The sequence below is a fragment of the Gymnogyps californianus genome, chromosome 19, assembly GCF_018139145.2.
Source record: "Gymnogyps californianus isolate 813 chromosome 19, ASM1813914v2, whole genome shotgun sequence".
Taxonomy (NCBI): Eukaryota; Metazoa; Chordata; class Aves; order Accipitriformes; family Cathartidae; genus Gymnogyps; species Gymnogyps californianus.
Window position 1 is genome coordinate 8,506,021 of NC_059489.1, and position 18,529 is coordinate 8,524,549.

Here is an 18,529-nt window from a genome sequence, read left to right on the forward strand (position 1 = left end):
AACGATTAGAGGCTGCTGATTAAGAACCAGCTTGCTTTCTGTTGATCTAGCTATGTCAGATGCTTCAGCAGTGTTGGGATTTGCTCTGTTTCTGGGAGAAACTGGACAAGATGGTGCTCACTATAGATTGAGAGGTCTCCCTGAAAACATCTCCTCCAAATTCTCTACTATAGCACACCAAAAGGCAGGCAGCAGTAATGTGATCTGCCTCCACTCCAGCCTCTCCGTTAGGTCTGGGAGAGCAGGTCCACACTCCCCACATCTCAGAATGGATTGATTTAAAGCTTAAAGGATGGCAGGATAGAGAAGCTTCTTGTCTCATTACCTGACATTATCAGGCTCGCTTGCTTAGGAGACCTTTGCAGATATGCAACAGTAGAGAGGCAGCCTTATCAGCATTTCATTTTCAAAGGACGCAGCTAGGTCTATCAAACACACTAAAAATAGAACATGCTCAAAGGATTACTGTTCAGTTCCATTCAGGCAATTTGGCAAGTCTTAGAAATCCATGCAGCAGTATCACAATCAAAAAGGGACAAAGAAAAAAGCACTTACACTGGAGCTCATATGTCTGACCACATCTCGAGGGACCACAGAGCGATCTTCAAGCTTCAGCTAAGGGGAGAGAGAGAGACACACTGTATTTAGTGACCCCAGATGATACGTTGTCAGAAATAACATGACAAATACAAATGCACAGTATCCCAATCCTCCGGACTGAGAAGGTTTTCAGCAGAGGATGCTGAGGCACTTCCATACACAGAGTTAACCCCCTTAGCACATTCGCAAAATCCAGTTGACAGATCTGAAACACAGCAGCCAGGCGATCTGTCCACGACTGTGCTCTAAGTCAGCAGACACATCAAAAAGGGTGCAGACATTCTGACTCGTTTATCACTTCAAGTCCCCCTCTTCTCTTCCTCCATCTGCATCACACATCATTTCCTACCCACATCCAGTCTATGTACTAGAGAAGACAGAAGACACAGGAAGCAGCACATCACACCACAGTTCTGTGTCTCATCCTGCACGCTTTTCACGCAAGATACCCCCAAATATCTGTGGAAATCCTGTTTGGCCTGGAACATTTTAAGCAAGGTACTGTACAGTAAGTAGTCTTAGCTGGCAGGGGGATTGGTGCCAAATCCACTGCAGCAAGCACTTTCCTCAGGGGAAAAAAAAGGAAAAGAAATGGCTGTCACTGCACTTAGTAGCCCCCAGGTCCATGCAGGTAACACAAAACGTCGATAAGAGCATGGATGAAGTCAAAGCACTGCTCATACTCCAGCTCCTGCTAAAGCACTTGCTGGCAAAGAGCTAGTGCCAGCAACAAAAGATGCAGCTGGACCATCATGACATATTCTACATCAGTTCACGCAAAGTTGTGGGCACCAGGGGTCATTACTGGTAAGGGGAGGTATCACTTGATGAATCTCCAGTGATTACCGGTCAGTTAACCAAGTGATGTCCTTCATCAAGCTGTTTCAGTGATCTCAAGACTACTTGCAGGCTATTTCATTAAGTGTTATTAACAAGCTCAAAACTACAAAATGCAGTTGCAGTCGAATACACTAGTACTAAAATGCTACACGAGGGATAATGTCCTAAGCATACGAACAGGGAGGCCACAAGACTGACCTCCAGTTTCAGGCTTGCTCAGCCTCACAGTAACTCAGCTAAGATTTCCTTGTGCTGAACAGGGAGAAGTCCCATCTGCATTTCAGTGGTCAAGAACATATTTGCATTGGTACATCATTCTGAGCCCTGCACTAATTACACACCATGCGTTTTGGGAAGCACCATGTGAACGCAGTATCAGGGACAAAGCCTCCTTCACATATCACTTTCAGAATCCACCCCTCCACTACTGCTGCATTCGTGGCTTTTCCTTGTTGATCCCCAGCCCGAAATCCACTGTGCTTTGTCAGCATTTCATCCTAACCCACGCCCTGGCTTACAGCCTGCTTTACTAAATTAGACATAAATCTATAATCCAAGGACAGGATCCGGAATCAAACCAAAGTACCTGAGTATTTATTGCCTTCTTGATTGCGTGTTTCAGTAAGAGAGGAAGAGAGCCAGCCAGCTAGGCTTTTAGACCCAACTTCTGGAGTCAGAACTCCACCGGAGTGGGAAACCTGAAGCCTCCCACAGCCCATTTCCAGATTGTGGAAGTGTTTTCTTTGCCTCCTACATCCCACCGGGGTATATAGACATCAATTTTTATACAGCTTTCAAAATTGTTAAAATAAGTACTGTATAGATAGCCTCTTAACATCCAGAACCAGGCAGCAACATTCACATTCCAGTAAGTACTCACGCGTGAGCAGCAGTTTGGGTATTTGAACTGGAGTTCTCTTGCTGCAGAGCTCCAAGTGTATAATGATACTTTCATTTCAACATGCATTAGGGCAATTTAATCTCTGACACGTGGTGTTTAAATTGATGCATGATGTTTCAACATATCATTGAGCCATACTGCTCCGTTCTGTATTAAACAGTACCTGAAGAACCCAGACTGACAAGATGATCCGATGCTACCTGGCAGTGGCAATATTTGTGTTAGTCAACTCTGATAAATCATAAAAGTTGTAAATGAGTAGCTTTCCTTTTCTGTGATCCTTCCCGACGGATATAATCACACAAATTCTTCCCAAAGCAAGGCATAAAACTTTCTCTGCAGAGGGACTACATTTAACCTATTTTCAGATCTCTTGATTTTTAAAGGCAGCACAACTATTTACAGCTTCATGTGCCAGACCCACCTGCCTCAGTTGCTAGGATAAGCAAGCCAAGTAGTAGGCAGAATGCCAGCATCAACAATAAATACTTAGGAGGTCTGTCATCACACAAAAGACTGTCAAAACCCAGAAGAAACCCGACCAGAGGAAGCCAGAATGGCTGTTGATGAACACATGACAGTTCAGTCATTCCTCCTCTTGTCTGTTATACCCAGAGCGATGTGATCATCAGCTGAAGGTCAGCCCCCTCACTCAGCAGTGAGGGAACTCAATATTGGAGAAGCACTTTTAAAATAGGTACTTACAGCTCAGCTGCTATATTTACCTCTATGAAAGTCAGTATGAACATGACTAGTTTTATGTTCTAGCCGTGTGCCTTGATAATAGCCTCAAGAATGAGAAATATCAGTTTCCCAGAGATGCTCTCAGCTAGTCCTGCACTCCTGTATGCCAAGCTGGGCTCAACACCCTCCAAACACCTCAAATGCAAGGCATACTTTGTGTTGCCTTTTTAAAAAATAAATTCACATTTATGTATGTTAAATAAGGCAAACCAAAGACACTCATCACTGCACACACATTTAACCCAGGCAAAAAGGGACGACCAACACCCACCCACCAGGAGTCAGTTACATTGCTTAGTGCACTGACTGCAAAAAGAAGTGGCAGAATAGCTCTGGCACCCATTTATTTCCTCTGCTATTCAGATGCTTTCTTGGTGCTCAGCACTGAATCAATGCCCGAGCTCCACAGCAGATCTCCTAGTCAAAAGGCACCAGCTGCAATCTGGAGCACATCTGATACTTCGCCAGGTCTGATGATGCTCTCATACCACACACAGCAGGAGGGGTACAGAAATTTTGATTTTTGCATAGAGAAGAAGCACCAACAGGAGCATGTTCCCCTTCTCAGCTGAGTCACCTCACCTCAAATGAAATAAGGTAGCCATCACAGCTCCCACCTGAAACTGGGTAGACTAGGAGAGAAGGACAGACATTACTGCCTAGCTGCTGAGCATTAACTCATTAAGCCTTGGTAGCTTATTGCTTCAAACCATTTGTCTAATCTCTTACCACAAACAAACTTGTCATTTGAAGCAAATTCTTCGCAGTTTGTTTTTTGTTTGGTTTGTTTTTTTTTTAATTAACTGCAGAGGTTGGGAGATACGTCTGTGACAGTAAACTGGATCCTCACTTCAGCAAACAATTCAGCAGCTAGGTGGTAAGCATCCTTGGGCAGGGGTGTGCTAAACTCACACTGTAACTTTCTGGGTTTAACCTCTCAACTCCATAAAGCAAATGGGAGACATGGGGCCCATTTTCCTCTCTGACAACTACCTTCTGACAAGAGATCAAAACCAGAGCAATTTATTTTCACGATTTGGACTAGCCACCAGTGGCAAGTATTGTGGCAGGTAAATAAGCAGCAATCACTTCTGAAGTTTAGTGACAAATAATATAGGAGTTGCTGAGATTGATACCGGGACAACTAGCCCCGGTTGGTGTGTATCCAAACAAAACCAGTACTGAAAGTACTCAGTAGTGGCATAAATCCCTGGTCACTATTTGCATATTTAAAAGCAGAGCTTAAATTCACTAATTAGCTGCTCGGGTGCACTTGTCACATCATTGGTACCCAACAGCAGACAAAACCACCTCTCCACACCCTCCAGCTACCAGTCATCCCCCCCCCGCAATGTTTTATCCAGCCAAGGGGAAAAGACAACACATACACGCTTACTGCCAGCACATCTCTTCCTTTCCTATTCCCATATGCTCTCTTTTCTGCATGGGGCAGGAGTCTTGATGTTTTACTTCAGGAGAAATAAAAGAAGGTAATTCTGCCTGCAAATAGCAGCATTTGGTTTTGCTACTGCCACACTTCACTCCAAGTGGGCAATGCTGTCACAGGAGGTAATTACGAACAAACTGCCCCCTGCTCCAAACAACCCAAGAACAGACACTGGGGGGACAAGCTTAAATGCAGAAGGGAACCATAGTTTTAAAGGCTGAATGCATCTATATGCAGTCATCGGTTGTTCAGTCTCAAACATGCCAGCACACACCTTTTGCACAGGCTCCCTTACCAGCTTTCAGAGGAGCTGATTACTCAGTGGACCTTGCAGGTTCAACCCACACTTGGACACCAGGAAGGACAGGAGACCTTGTCACTATGACTCATCATTGCCCAAGGCTGAACTTCAGATCACAGTTCCTTGATCTTCAACACCCAGTGACTCGTGGCCTTGGGAGCACACCTTTCACCTGGATCAGCCATGGTTTTACAACTGCCTTTCTGCTCAGCTACCCAGCAATACAGAGTGCACCCTGGCTATGGAAGATGACACCTGATCCAACATAAAGTTTGCCAATACCAACTTAAACTGTTAAAGTTCACACTTGGTCAGTGCTGTCTCACATAACTGCAACGTCTGACCAATAAAGAATAAAATTTGCTCGAGGGTGCTAGTGTGATCCCACAGCATCTACCTCCAACGCAATCACCGTGGTGAGGAGAATATCAGTTTCTATTCCAGAAGCATTCCAGATTTTATCCTCCAAAACAAGAGCTCTAGGAATAAGCACATAAGGATGGAGGAGAAAAAGCAGCACACACCCACCCTCCCTTGGTAACTGCTTATAAAAATGGGAAATACGAGGCACTGCAAAAAAAGGGAGGAAAGCACAGTGCTGGAGATGAAACTCTATACATTTACCTGAACTGCTATATGATGGTTGAGATGTTTATCCAACTAAGAGTCAGAAGTGAACTATCCATTATGGAAGTTGCTTCTGCCATTTGAGTTAAGCAAGAACTTGGCTAGCAGCGGTCACCACCATGAGGGTGGGGAAGCCAGGCTTTGACCTGCACAGACCTGCTACCACTATTCATTCCGGGCTATTTGTCTATCTCACATGTCCCAGCACTTTCCTCATACATCTTGTGTAACTGATCTCATTTAAACCACTGTTCCCAGGCTCTCCTCCTACATTTGCAAACAAAAAAGGAAAAAGGAAAAAATGACTTGCCTTTTTATAAAGCCTGTCTTGTAACAGGGATGGTGAGTTCTCTCAGTGGGACTAAGAAAGAAAGCATAAGGGGAAAAATAATACATAATGCGTTTTGGATGCATTACCATTCCACGGTCGTCTTTTCAGTCAAGCCAAGGTATTATACACAGAAAACATGTCACACCTGTCTTCTTTTCTGTGCCAATGGACAAATGTCGTGATGGAGGAGAGATGATGAACTGGATATCTGATTTCTGTCCAAGTTTAACAGTTAAGATTTTAGTCTCACACATACTGAGGTTTTTTTAAACTGCACTGGAGAGTGTTCCCAGCAAGTCAACTGGCTGAATCTGTTCTGGAGTTAAAAATTAATCCCCTCCCTGGGACATCCCTCCAGGTCACCAACTCCGACTGCCAGTGTCCTACAATCCCCACGTTAGCATTTTTGTTTTGAAGGGACAGCACCTATGTGTTAGTTTGGAAGCTGTCATGGAAACTTGTAGCATCAATGCTCAGAGGAAAAAGAAAAACCACAGGTTAACAGCAAACCACAGGGAAAGCAGTCTACTGCAGCAACAGGTAACAAGGCACCGCAGAGCTCTCCAAACCCCAGTACACACTCAGAGGATGCTCCATAATCAGTTAAAGCTAAATCCAAGTGCCTGATGATGTGAAAAGACACAACCTTGCTTCATTCAGCTGAGAGAGGTTCCTCATAGGTCTTTTGAATGACCTGGCCTCTCAGCACCTCAAGTCCATGTGAGGCAGGACATGGTGTACCATATTTCCATGCCTGGTTTCTAAACCTGAAAGCAATTAGGTCCTTTTCTCCAATGGTGAAGCTGTGATTTGGAAACCTACACCAGATAGCACTGATTCATGACTGGGACCACTGCAGGGCTCTTACTGGAGGTTAAGGGGAAACTTCCTTCCTACATGAAGCAGCTCCTGGCCACCACCAGCTCTAGTCCCAGGCACTAAGAGAAAACGAAATGGTGCCAACTGATGCTACGGCTGGCTGTAACCTGGAGCAGCTCAGCAGCTGCGTTGGTGCAAGGGTGGCTGTGGGACGGGTGTTCATGGAGGTGGGACAGGAGGGAGCACAGCTGGCAGCAGGCTTGGCAGCAGCCAACCCAAGTCAGCATCCCCCAATTTTTTTTTTTTTTTAAAACTCTAAGGTCTGATTACACACCCAAATTTACTTCAGCTAAAACAGTAGTATAGCAGTCATCTCAACACAAGCTGTTTTTATTTAAATCCAAATGAGGTGTCTAAAATAGCAAGTCAGCTGTCCAAATATAGCATGGATACACAGAGTTAGATGACAAAGGTTCAGAAATTCAAAGACCCAGAAGATCTGAAGCCAAGATATTTTTAATATCATTTCAGTATCAACACATTACCAGTGGCATCACATACTACTCTTGGGAAAATATGTTCCACGTACAAAGTTCACTTCCCTTGAAAGACTTCTGTTACATTGATCATATTGCATTGCACACGAGCCATCTAAAAAGCAAGAGGAGAGAGCATAAAGCAGCAAGAGCAGAGAACCCCATGGAAGCTCAGATTTGGTTCACACTGCGACATTTGAAGTGGCATATGTAGCTTCACTTCTAACAACTGGAGGTTTCCAACCACACTGGCTTTTATGGGGAAGGAAGATGGCAGAATGGGGCAGAAGACAGACTACTAGAAACTTAAGACTCCTGAGAACTGAAATTCTACTACCCAGAAGAGCTGAACAATGAACTAGACAATACAGAGGGTTTTAAAAACAACCCTTGAGGGATGCAGCTGCAAAACTATGAGAATAAATCTTCTGCACTGATTGGCACAGAAGTTCTGCCCCTGACAGCTCCTGGCTACTCCTACATGGCAAGCACATGTAGTCTGTGGCTCTTCCAGACAAAAAGTTCAAAATCTGTTTGAGACAGGAGGTTGTGAAGACTCCTGCATTACTTACAGAAGAACTACGCCCTTCTGGGACAAGGTCTAGGCTTCTGCCTGATCAAGCAGAGATGTCAGAGTGGTATGCGGCTCCCAACACCCTACTATAGAACCAAGTCAGTCACTGCTCCGCCACATAACTAATGCCTTTAGATGCATTTAGGTTTTTAGCCATTTTGCTTTTTAACATAATTCTGCATTTTCATATCATGACGGTATCACCTGTCATCTCAAAGCACTCAAAGAATTACAAGAGGAGAAAATACTTAGTTACTTAGGAATTGCACGAGAAGATTAAAAAAATTGTTCAGCATGGCATGTATTAAACTAACTCAAAAACCTTGAGTGATTCAGTAACACGCAGTTCCCCATTTGGATTGGTCAAAGCAAGGGAAGGACAGTAAGCAGCATCTTTGTTTCCTATATTCAGTGCAAAAGAGTCCAAAAGCTTGTTCATGAGGCTGTTCTGGGCAGTGCAAAACACCATTCTGCAAAAGGTCAGGCTGACAATTAACTTCAGCTGCAGGAAGAACAGAAGAGGGTAGGCAGGGAGGTGCTAAAATGCTCCCCAAAACTGAAATAAATTCTTTAAAGGACTTCACAGAAGCCAAGATGAAATCAAGACAGCTTTGCATCGCATGCAGCACTACCTGCAGGCAGTCAACGGATAATGTATTACGATTCTTTTGTTCATGCAACTAGCAGGTCTGAATCTGCTAATCATCCAACATTCAGCACATTCACAACTAGCAGCATAAACTAAGATTCACCACTAAGCCTACCCCAAGTAGTGCCTGTTACCAGCCAACTACTGTGGATTTAATTGTACAGTGTGGACATAACACTTTTTCAGAAAACAAGCAAAAGGCATGACCTAAAGTAGGATTTCCTAATTTAGCTCAAAGATCCCATTGCTGGTAGGGATGAACACGGCAGCTTCCAGCCCCAGGCCATCACACACTGCTCTAAAATAAACTTGCCTGTCACCGGCTGAATGTCTGCAACAGCTTTAATGCCCTGTACTAAGGGGACATGAATTTTTATCAAATTACACACAAATTGTTTATTGGACTGCCAGAGACAGGCAGCACCTGCAATCTTCTGAAGAGCCATTTAGGAAACACCCGGCAGGTGATGGCATGGAAGGCAGCAGAGGAGGGAAGCCTTTGCAACACCCACAGGAGATCAAGCAATCTGAAAAATGAGAATCAAATCATTGGCTCTGCATTGCTGTTCCCTTTCAACACTGCTAGCGGTGCAGGAAGGCTTGTTACACAGGCAGTTTCAAAATCCAGCTGTGTCATTAGTTCTTATAATCTCCCAACAGAGCAAGCCTCTCCAGGGACCTGCAGCTCTCATAAGACAAACTGACAGCTCTTTAATTTGTCTTTATGACATATTATGGAGACACAGAAACCTGAAGTTGTGCCACTCAGTTGAGCTCCTTCCAACTTCACATTGAAGCTCCCTGAGCCTCCACTATCTACACATCTACCTGCAATGGACTTGTAGCCACTTTTGCCCCTGTCTACATTTCTGATCACCCTACCTGTTGGGAGTTTTTTTTCCCCTGCCCGTTATTTTCAGGTAGTAGAGTTCTCTGGTGGCAGAATATCTTTCCATCCTCTGTAAGTACAAAACTTCTTCCACAGCACAGTTCTGGTCCTTCGCTCACAGCTATACGCTGCAGCATCTTCCCCTCCTCCCAACAAGCATCACCTTCGAGCTTCCTGGCAGAAAGACATGAAAGGCTCTACTTTCCTTTTCCAAGAAGTGGAATTTGGCTAAAAAGTCTGAACCAATCATTGGATGCAACAAAAGTTCAGTTTAATTATAATGTGGGTAAGTGCTGTGTTTTGGAGCAGAGGAATTTGGCTTTAACAACAACCTTTTGCTTAGCAAAAGTAAATCTTTTACTTGGATTTCCCTTGTCTGAGACTGTCAAGCATTATTTATTATACCGGCAACAAATCACTTCTGTAGCTCTGCAAATTTACATGACATTTTGGAAAACACTGCAAGACAGATTCCCTGACCTGGTGAATGCACCAATCTAAAAACGAAGACAAAGTACAAGGCAGTAATTCCAGGGAAGGAAGACAAGACGACAGGAAGGTTACTGGGTTATTACTTAAAGGAAAAGAAGTAGGTTTGGGAGCATTTCTCAGCAGAGGCAGCAACGCAGTTGGGAGAGAGGAGGATCCTGGAAGTAGAACAAGGAGAGCTGCACAAATCCACCTTGCTCTCTGCTTTGCTTGGAAGGTGAATCCCACCTGTAACCAGCAACAGCAACTCTCAGCTTTTCAGCATCCTTAGTCTCACATCTCTCTCTCACGTGTAAAAGTTGAGCACCACCACTCATCACAAAAGGGATGCGGCAATAGGGAACCCACTCACATGTGAGCCTGGGTTAGATGCCTGAAGATGGGGTAAAGCAGCAAAGACAACCTGGTACCTAAAGTGCCAGCTCTGGCTTGAAGGAAGAGGACCTCAACAGCCTACTGAGCCTTCTAGACTCAACAGGCAAGAATGATCTTCAGTGCAATTGGGAAAAGAGTTACAGAAAACTTTGGCTTTGTCCAACCTTGTCATCAAGTGCTGCTGAATTATTTGTTCAAACAGGCTTACATCCCATATACTCACTCACTTCAACCAATAACCACGTCTTTCCATCTGGGAATGCAAAGCAAACCCTGTGTGTGCAAAAAGGTTTGCAAAACCTTAGAGGAGACCTGAAAAATAATTCAGAAAGAATGAACATGATAATGATGCTCAGCATAAAGATATGGAAGACTAAAGTTTAAAAATACATGGCTATGACTACAAAATATGGAAAGATCTTGTAAGACAAGATTTACTGACTAGTAAGTCTAGCAGTAAACCACTTAGAGTCCTATAGGGAATCTTTCAGAGATGTCCCCAGTTACAGGATTTAATCTAAACATAGGATTTTTCTTCTCAGCAGCAGTTTATAGTAAAAGATAGGATCTCCCTTCTCAGCATTTATACTTCTTGCTTCATGTACCCAGTCTTCTGGATATAGCAGTTCTGGGAAAATCAGTTGCTTAATAGAAAAGACAAGTCTAAAGGATCTCCTCCAGGTGCAATGTCCTAACAGCACAGATTATGACAGGACATCCCTCCTCCCATTTTCTTATAGTGAGATGGCTGATTAAAAGCAATACTGTCCTACTACCTCTGCCTAAGAATTTGAGAAAAGCTTGATAAAGAGCAGTGCTCTAGCACCAGATGGCACTGTTACCTGAAAAAACCCACATGAGACCGCGGTTAAAGACACAGGAGAAGCTGGCTGGAAGCAGTAAGCAGAAAAATAGACAACATTTTGCCTATACATCAGCCAACACTTCTTGCAGACAGGCTGTCTCAACACTCCCTCAGTAAAGCCTCATGCGAAACACAGGTCAGAGCTAGCAATCCCCACCAAGAAGAAAACAGCCGTGAGGAGCACAGCACCTCTACAGACACCCAAGCCCAGCTTGTAGAGAGATGCCCAGTTCAAACAGGACCTAAGGGGATGGCTGTTGAAACCTTGGTGAATACCTAACCATCCAGGGTGAAAGCAATGGTTGTGCTGATCTTTTTGGCAGTATCTAACAAGGTCTAAGTGAGATGCATTTGACTGCTAGAAGAGACTCCCCTAAGGAGAAGCTCACCTGGATGCTAACACCAACCAGTGTGACAGGGAGAGAGTAGGAGCCCATTTCAGCCACCAGTCTAGATTCCTGGGATTCCCAACAGCCTGCTTTTTTAGCTTGCCAATTAAGCTGTGTTCCTCCTTGTGTGCAAAGAGAGTCTGTCCAGTAGCTCTTTCATTTACCTGAAGCAAAAGGATTCCTCAAACTGTTGCCTTGGGAAGGAGATGGCAGTTATTATGCAACAAGTTTTCCACCTTCTTGCTGGACCGCACTGGGGTTGCCATCTGGACAGCATCAGCGGTGTAGAAATTAGTCACTCGCTGCTCTGAGCAGCATTTGGGGCACACTGCCAGGCCTGGAGGAAAGAGTGGGGCTGCTCGAACCTCCATCTGCCTTTCCAGAGGATAAAAAGGATGCTGCGAGGAAATCTGCGTGACTATTGCTGACCAATTCATTCCTGAGGCACAGTAAGCGCACCGCACCTTTCTACATCTTTGGGAGTAGGAACAAAGAGTGTAGCCATAAAAAAATATTCCTTTGCTCCATTCCTGGAGCAAACCAGGGAGGGCTCTTCTGCTGAGCCAAAACTGGACTAGGTTGGTGGTAACTCTGTGCTAGGGAATGAAGCATCCTCTTTCTCCTTGCAATCAGGTCAGCAGTGTGCAGGAGGAACTCCTTATTAGCCCGCAGCAAATATCCACCTTGCAAAAACTGCCAGGGAACAACAAGAGGGAGACATATCAACAGAAAATCACCATGTCTGCTTTCCAGCTGGTTAGCTCATATGCTGCTGCTGTGAATACAAACCAGCCATTTAAATTAGCTTCTAATTGTTCACAATTATTCAGCATAACCTGCAAGCAGCTTTAAGACAGCAGGCAAGTAGGAGAGAAAGAATGGTTTAAGATGCCTTAACAAGATTCATATATTCATGCTTTGCAAGTCTCATAGCCTGCAATTTCCAGCAATGCTGCCTCTCTAACAGACCCCCCCCCCCCCCCCCCCCCAGATGTGTGCTTTGCATTGCAGAGGAAGATAACCCATGGGTGTTTCTACACTTCAGGCTTCTACTCTTTCTTGGTCCAGTTTTTGGACTGGTTCAATAATTAAACCAATAATATTTTGGTCTACCCCAGTCGTTCACAGTCTCTGCACACACAGGCAGTTTGAGCAACACTATTTATAAAGCTGCTTAAAATTCTGGACACAGCCGGAGCTCTTTGATAGGATGTCAGCCATGCGACACCCGAACGTAGGAGGTTGACACAGGATGGTTAGTGTAATACAGCCCACTCTTCTTTCCCTTTCTTTCACCCAGAGACTCCACTACCACCCTCACAGGAGTCCCTTCCCCCAAACACAGACAGTAACATTTCACAATTGCTGCAATTTTCTCTCCTAGGAGAGAGGGAAGATATTAGCCTATTATCCTTAAATCCCTAACGTGCCAGTGTTGGTTCACATGTAAGACCCAATGCAAGTCCATTCTGCAGGTCAAATCGCTTTAGGGGACTGAATCCAGACATACCTTAATGATGAAATTCCCTCACATTCAGCCATGTTTGGACCCAGAGGTAAAGCACTGCCACAGAGCCAAAATACTCATCTAGGTCTAGGAACTGTAGCAAATTTAATAAACTTAAGCAGGATTATTTTATCAAGTACAGAATCTCCTAGAGGAGACAAAACACTGAAAAGCGATGTATAAATAGCTGTAGCTGAAAGCACAGCAAGTGCTGTGTCATGCTACACTCCCAAGTCAGTCCTGGGCAGCGAGTGCATGGAGCTGACCAGTCTCTGTTGTAGCTTCTCCGAGTTTCATGCCTGCTCTGAAATGAGAGCATCCCCCTGGAGAAATATTCTTGGTTGATCTCACATGCAGAACACACTCCCCAAACACACTGCAGTGCCTTACTGCTCTGCTACATATGAGGAATGCTGCACGGACAGACGGGCTGTCTGAAGCCCAAGGAGAAGAGGCAGAGCAGTGAATTCAACGAAGCGGATCAGGACCTGGGTAAATTTTCTAGCTTAGCTGGGAAATATACGATGCTCAGGCTGGAGATGGGGACAATTTCCACAGCTAGTGATTAAGAGCACTCAGGGGGAACTCTGAAATTTAGCTCACAAGGAAACCAGTATCACTGCCTCCTCGTCAGGACACAGCCAGGGCAGAGGTCTAGGGTCATCTCTCACAGTGCCTCCTCACACAGAGTGAAGGCAAGCGCTGTTTTGAGAGGTACAATGGCTAACGCTAGCTGCAAGACATAGCAAGTGTTCTGCAAAGGTTTTCTGTTAAATAACATGCCTTCTGAACCAGCTGTATCCACAGTTAAGTCAGATACTGGTTTTAAAAAAAAACAAATCAAAGCCTTTATAACCAGTTCAGGCAACCTCTGGAATGCTACAGAGAATCCACCCCAAATTCAGTGACAGTGTGGGTAGCCCATGCATGCATTTATTTCTGATAAACAGCAAAGCCACTCCCCCAGCTCACACTGCAGAAGAGAGTGTGTGAAAGCCACTGGGACAATGCAGCACAATTGCATCATTGCCCAAAAAACCTCAGCTGCATTTTCTATTCACTGAAAGAGTTTCAATTATCCCCCCCATACATAAATGCTGTATTGGCCATTACAAAAAGAAGGAACAGCCCCTACTGAATTCATACACCAGGCTACAGAAGCCCAGTTATTTAACGACTGAATTTCTGCAACCCTTGCACTGTTACATGCCTTTTTATTCAAGGGGTGAATTCACCACTTGCAGAATGGCTGGGGGAAGACTAAAACATCTACCAGCCAGAGCAGGTTTAATTCATTGCCTCCTGTTTGTGCATCCTATAATACAAAAGCAATCAACCTTCAACTCCCTTCAATAACTCTGAGAAAATCTCACCAGGACTGGTGTCAGCAATGATGCAATAGGGACAGAAGTGTAAAAGCCCTTCAGAGTCTGACTTAATACTCTGGAGCAAAGCATTGTTTCACCCCCCTTGCACAGGTAAATCTAGTGGACTGACTTTTTCTTCCTTACCATCTCAGCCAGAGCACAAAGCTTTCAACATCATATTTAAAACCCATCCATGCAATCATACAACACTACTACATCATTTTGCCTTCAGGTGTTTTTTAGGCTGACTTCTAAACCATTTATCAAAAGCTCTCCAGATTTGTGCCAGCCACCTAAGACAACACAGCATTTGCCCAGCAGAACATCCAACATCTGCATGGAAACACTGCTCTCCTCTCTGTGTTACTCTGCAGGTATCCATTCAGTTATTCAGCAACACATTTGATGTGACAATAATTCTTGATTATAGCTCAGGGAATCTTCTTTTCTCCCCCTGCCCCTTCCTTGACAACTGAGCAACCAAAAAGCATGTACATAGATGGCTCACAGAAGTCAGAGCTACTCGTATAAGTAAACACTTATAGCAATGGCATAGAAACTAGAGTAGCAATAAAGCCAGATGTTCCCTGGTTTTGTATGAAGTACATACAGTTCCCATTCTAAACCTGCTGAAGTTAGATTATTAAGTACCTCCCTGTACACAGGTTTTAAGGGCAAAATCCTTTATACCTGCATTAATCCTTGCCAGCTTGGTTTTCCTCTGGACATAGCATACAGACAACAGTAAACTTCTTGCAGGAGTACATCTTTATGCTCCTCAACTCCGCACATGCTCTACAGCACAACACAGCCCAACAGCTGTACAGCAATCACAAGTTACCGGGAAAAAAATATTTCCCAAGGTGCTCAAATCCAGTTTTCAAGAATGGCTTAGGCGTTTAGGAGACCTAGCATCAGAAGTGTCCCCAGGGGAGTAACACACTTCTAAGCCAACCAGGAAACTGTGAAATCTTCCATTTTCAACGAGAGGAGTGTCTCAGAGAAACCTGGAACTGCCCCTTCACTAAAAACATTTCTAAAAGGTCACCTCTTACAGGCAAGCAAGGGAGGATTGACTGTTAACAGAACTCACCTTGGAGCTGACTATCTTCCCATAAATGTCAAAGACTAAAGTCTCAGAATTTTCCTAACTGGGGTTTAAAACTGTTTTAAGGGATGCTTTGCTGCATCCCTCAGCTCTGCATATAGATCGGCAGGCTGCTCCTACCAGGTTTTTTAAAAAGCCTTCCCTGAATTTGTACACCTTCAGCAGGAACACAGGAACATGTCTCTATTCTCTTCCTGGCCTAATATGACAAACATCAGATAGTAACATCATCTGTAAGATATTTCAATGCAGATCTGGTTAAAAAAGATGCTAAAATGGCATTGGGGGATGTCACGTTTGACTCAGCAGCTCTGTCAAATATTGCACACTTACAAAGTGCATTTGTTCCCCTCCTATCCTTCCTGCCCCTCCTTCAGACCTGCTAGCTCAGCCTAAGGTCTGAGATGAGCTGAGGTCTTTCATCTTAAGCATCTTCACTGCCTCCGTGGACTCTCTCAGGTGTAACCTGACTAGATGCAAGTAGCTCCGCTGAGGAAGCCCTTAGAAGAATAAGTGCTCACTCCAGACAGCATGAGCAAAAAGCTGTAAAAGCCTGTTTGCCTGAAATCAGCAGTTCTGCCTCCAAACAGACACACAGCTAGTCAGTGAGAGGCTTTTTCTTTTTTTTCCCCTTTAAAGAAACATTCACCCTTCAGAGCAGAAAGGCACTAGATTCCTAGCACAGATGCAATACTGAGTCTTGCATTGTACCTGTGCTAACAGCCTCTTGGGAATATCGTAACCAAGAAGAAAAAATACTAAGGACAAAAGATGCAGCTAATCAATTACAAAGTCACTGATCCCTGTCCCTACAGTGGCATGACTCCAAATGTATGCTTTGTACATCTGGATGCCTTTGCATCCACACACCAAAGAATAAAAACAGTCTAGTGAACAACTAATCAATAGCCCTGTCCGCAAAATACATTTTACCTTCTTAAACCAAGTCAGTTATCCTTGACAGGGAGCCCCATATTTCCTGGAACTGTAATTCACTTGATGCCTACTTCCTAAAATGACCTTTTTTGAGAATATATTGCTATGCACATATACAGTAGGAAAGTGCGTATTTTGCTTTAACACCAGACTCTTTGTTAGGTGCCATATACATAATATGCTCTTGGCTTTAATGACTTCAGTTATAATAGAGGGATCTCAGCCCATCACAACCCCAGTGAAACATTGAGCCATAAACACAGTTAGAGTAGGTTTGCAAACACTATAAAAATACCCTCACAAGATGATTGAGAGACCTCTGCTCCCCTGACAGCTGGAGCAGTGCTCTGCCTCCTTCTCCCTGCTTCCAGCAAAACAGAGGTTAACTGAACTCTGCCTCTAACGAGCACTGCCAAAATGCCATGGTGAGGACTGTCCTGCAAATCCTTGAAAGGGGGACAAAGCTGCAGGCCTGTGACTGCGGAAAGTAATGACTGGACAGGAGATTTCAGAGTCACTGAAAAGCCACGTGGCATGAACTGAACAGCATTAGCACAGCCGTAAGCAGAACCGCTCTGAGGTGCTGAGCCCCAGCCGTGTTCTGGGAAGAGTCCATGGGTTGATAAGCCTCAGGCTGCATTATATGGCCTGTCATTCTTAATTAAACATACAAACTAGATTCTTCCTTAAAACTGCCCCTACTCATTAATTGCCACTGTATACTCCTCAGATTTGGGAGGCTCCTGAATAGGATGTGTGACCTCCAGCAACAACTCAAACCAAATCAGACCAGCCACTACCAGGATGTTCCTACGCTTACAAGTGATTTTTGCTTGAAAAAGATTCCCCAGCTTTGCAGGTTATGCATATACAAAGGTACTGTGTCATCAGCCACTGAAATGCAGCTAGCACTGGGTTTGAACATGGTAGCTATGAAAAATCAGGTGCACCATTAAATAGTGGATTTAACTTATTATAAATAATAAGCCAAGAACATGGCACTTCTCCATTTGAAGGTGCACGCTCCACATATACTCAAGTCTATACTCATATACTAAAGTACTCAAGATACTTTCAAGATTAAAAAGTATGTTGAGTATACAGAAAAAGCAGCAAAAGGAATACTTTTGCTATGAATATGAAATGACACACTGTGTTCCTACCACGAACTAAAAAACCCAGAAAGCACCTGATGCAGCAGAATCCCGTAGTGAAAGGTTCTCAACTGTGAACATCTGCGTAATATAACCACCAGCCTTAGACTCACTGCCAACAGGCATTTGTTGTCTGTCACATTTTTTTTTTGGATACACCCCTTATCAGGTGTGCATTAGATCTCCTGCATGTTACAACACGTGCCTTTGCACACATTCATGCAGTGAACACAGAGCACCCCCTTCTCCGCACAGAGTCAGCTTCCATCCCACTTAATTCATCTGTCTGGATTCATTTCTCATTACCCTGGAGCTACATGCCTGGCTCAGATGGCCATGTATGCAACATTACTTTTATCCTATCAGGTACTTATCAGTCTTGCTGCTTTCCTCCTTTACCCTTGCCTTGGGCACTGAAGGCTGAGAATACCGATTTGGACAGAGAAAACATGGCAGACAGGAGAATGCACTGGTCAGGATGCCAGCCCTAAAGCCTTAAGAATCACATGTGCCATGGCATTTAGTAGGGCTGAAGCTGCTACTTAATTAGGTTTGCTTAATGAGTCATATTAAATAGCGTATATGTAAGAACAGGTTTTTCTATTAGTGCGAGAACCTCAATGGATTATCTAGGTGAAATGCTGCCATTACAATGGAGTCTTTTTTCATTTTATATACTTAACCATGACCTACATTCCTTTGCTCGAAGGAGGCCCATCTCCGGAGGGAATGTGCCTCTTTAATCAGCTCCAGCAGTTTTTCAGGGTTCAGCAGGGATGGATGGAGCAGCCTGACGTCTATTCAGATAACACACAGCTTACAGAAACTCCAGGAGAGAGTGGTAAAAAAGCCATCAAGTTCAAATAAGGGCAGGCAGTATCCGCAGCCTGATCTGACTGGCACCCTCTGCTCCAGAGACTGCTGGGATCAATGAACACCGAAGCCTCCACATGCCCCCAGTGAGCCTGGCTGGCTGCTTTACCTTGTTGTGCAAGGGATTGTCTCCTGGTGAAACTGCAGTCAAGATCAGGTTTGAGGAGGAAGACAAAAATCAGAAGTCTTTGGGGCAGTCAGCAACCTT

At 44.3% G+C, this 18,529-nt stretch overlaps 1 protein-coding gene across 1 annotated transcript in view; it reads right to left on the bottom strand.

Annotated features, from left to right (window-relative positions):
- Positions 1 to 18,529, bottom strand: part of UBE2O (ubiquitin conjugating enzyme E2 O) — a 67,089-nt gene that overhangs the window by 31,191 nt on the left and 17,369 nt on the right. The window contains 1 exon segment of the mRNA XM_050908289.1: positions 556 to 615. Coding sequence (XP_050764246.1) covers positions 556 to 615 — 60 coding nt within the window.